Source organism: Myotis davidii, unplaced genomic scaffold (assembly GCF_000327345.1).
Source record: "Myotis davidii unplaced genomic scaffold, ASM32734v1 scaffold46, whole genome shotgun sequence".
In the NCBI taxonomy this organism is placed as follows: domain Eukaryota; kingdom Metazoa; phylum Chordata; class Mammalia; order Chiroptera; family Vespertilionidae; genus Myotis; species Myotis davidii.
The window spans coordinates 12,611,898-12,614,453 of NW_006383006.1; the positions used below are offsets into that span (position 1 = coordinate 12,611,898).

The following is a 2,556-nucleotide window of genomic DNA, read 5'->3' on the forward strand; positions in this document are numbered from 1 at the left end:
CTAATTGTATTGATTAAGAATAATGACACATAAACCTGACACACTCCCCCATCAGTGGTCAGGGCACACATGGGAGGCAATCAATAGATGTGTCCCACATTGATGTTTCTCTTTCCTGTCCTCTCCTTTACTCTCTAAAAATCAGTGGAAAAATATCCTCAGGCAAGGTAAGGATTAAAAGAAGAGAGATTACCAAAAAAACCCCACAGAAGTCTATATGGAAAGATGTTGCCGGTGTGGCTCAGTGGTTGAACATCTATCTACCCATGAACCAGGTCATGGTTCTATTCCTGGTCAGGGTACATGGCTGGGTTGTGGGCTGAATCCCCAGTAGGGGTCATGCAGGAGGCAGCCAATTGATGATTCTCTTGCATCACTGATGTTTCTATCTCTCTCCCTGAAATCAATAAAAATGTATTAAAAACCAGGAGAGAGAGAGAGAGAGAGAGAGAGAGAAATAAATTTCGAATAGAGATAATGAACCGGTAGCCTTTTCGTTGTCTGTGTAGAGGAGTGACTTGCAAGAACACTGAAGAAGAGTTACATGCTTTGTTATTCTGACATAAAATATCAACATGTATGAGCTCCGCACTATTTCAAATCACGCGCTGGGCTCCTAATATATATATATATATATATATATATGTATGTATGTATGTATATATGAAAGATGCCCTTTAAAAAACCTGGGATAGGTATTTAATTTTTAAAATATAATTTTCCATAACTGTGTCCAGACATGCACCTCTCTATAGGAGGGCCTATTTTCTTCTTCCTTGAAAAGAGGCTGGACAGAAGGGACTGAAGTGTCCCCAATTCAATCCCATGGCAGAAAAACCCTCTTGTGTGGTTGGTCTGAGCTACAGACAGGAGGCATCAATCTCAGTAGGATTATTAAATATGGAATGGCAGTTAGCTATTTTTTAATCTCTAATGAGGACAGAACAAGAGGGAATAGGCTGAAAAGAGGTCCATGAGTAAGCCTGTTAAAATGTGCATACACAGGGCATGACAACAGGAGGAAAGGACATGAGAACTGCAGGATTTCTGTGCAGAAAAGCACCACGTTCAATTGGAAGTGAGGATTCATCCAGCTCTGGCTAACAGGACTAACCTGGGGAACCTTTGGGATTGTCCAACGGCCAGCCGGCAGCTATTAATCCCTTTCCTTCCCATCTAATGATGCCATCAATGTGACCGAGCTTCATATTTTTTAAATAGATATAGATATATATATTTATATTTATATATAAAATAGTTTCTTACAAAAAACCCCAAACAAACAAACAAAAATGAAAATCAACTTAAAAAAACCAAACAATAACAAAAAACCAAGCAGGAGCAGAGAGGGCTTGAGGCCCAGGGTCGGCCCCTGGCGCTGCCTTGAGTCTGCGGGCCAGATGCGAGCTGGGGAGGTGGAGGGGCTCAGTCGCCCTTCTGCTTGGGTGAGTGCACAGTCCCGTTGGCCAGAGCAGTGCAGCTGCCTGGGGATGAGGCATTTGGTGTCTGGGAAGGGCGCAGGTAGGTGCTGAAGAGCTTCCCGTGGAGTGGGTCACGGAGGGAGAAGTCCTGGAACTGACCTGGATAGATAATTGTGAGATGGGAAAAGTAAAATTATATCTAGGAAGGAGAGGAAGTGGGCGCCCTGCTCTTTTCTCAGTATGTTTTGTCACTCTCATCTCTGCGTCACTTCTCAAATCCAAGTTTATGTCCTTTCAGCCTCCTAGCCAATCCCTCCTATCCTCACCTCTCAGATGGTCTGCTCCCTGGCACTGGCCACCAGCCCTTGTTCCCTTCCAGCCCAGTGCTGAAGGTGCCCCAAATGCCCACGTGGGCTGAAAAGACAGTGACTCACAGAGGGAGAGGCCTTGGTGGGGTCCCGCCTGGCACAGCTCGGCATGCAAAGTCTCGGCAGCAGGGCGGGGCGACCCCAGTAGCAGGTGCAGGATGGTGCTGAAGCCGTCGCTGCACAGCAGGCGGCTGGGCCCCTCTGCTTGCTCCTCCGCAAACAGCTGCGTGAGAAGGGGACACAGGTCAAGCCCTCCCCTTGTGCCATCACCCCATATTCCCCCAAAGGTCTGCCTGACAGGCTCCTCCTCTTCCAAGAATGCAAAATACAGGCCCTCCCTGCCCCCTGGGTCCTTTCTGCAGGAGAATTTAACCTCACAGCTGCTGTCTTCCTCCTGTTCCCAGCTAAGCCTCAATATACAGACACCGGAGCTCTGCGGTTTACAGTGTGGCACAGGGCTGGACACCAAGCACCAGCTATCTAGAAGCTACTGGTAATAGAATACCACACAGGCTTCTGGGTGGGGTGAGCACAGCTGCCATGTCCCCTCTCCCCCCGCCCCCCTGGTACCTCAAAGGCCAGGCGAGTCAGCTCCTCTAGGCCTGTGCCCCTATCCAGAGCTGCCAATGCAAGGGCCACGTCTCGGAAGTCCACCAAACCGTTGGCATCCTGGAGCGTGAAAAAGAAATGAGGGCGAAGTGGGGGATCAACGCTGTGTCCTCCCTCTTCTCAGCAGGCACAGGGGGGACTCCTGTGTCCACTCCCCT

The 2,556-nt window shown here is 48.6% G+C and overlaps 1 protein-coding gene across 1 annotated transcript in view; it reads right to left on the minus strand.

Annotated features, from left to right (window-relative positions):
- Positions 1 to 1,228: 1,228 nt before the first annotated feature.
- The window catches only part of LPCAT4 (lysophosphatidylcholine acyltransferase 4), a 27,726-nt gene continuing 26,398 nt past the window's right edge, over positions 1,229 to 2,556 (minus strand). The window contains exons 13-14 of the mRNA XM_006778128.2: positions 1,856 to 2,012; positions 1,229 to 1,580 (exon numbers count right to left, since the gene is read on the minus strand). Of these exons, the coding sequence (XP_006778191.1) occupies positions 1,426 to 1,580; positions 1,856 to 2,012 (312 nt within the window). The 3' untranslated portion in view covers positions 1,229 to 1,425. The remainder of the gene's footprint in view (positions 1,581 to 1,855; positions 2,013 to 2,556) is intronic.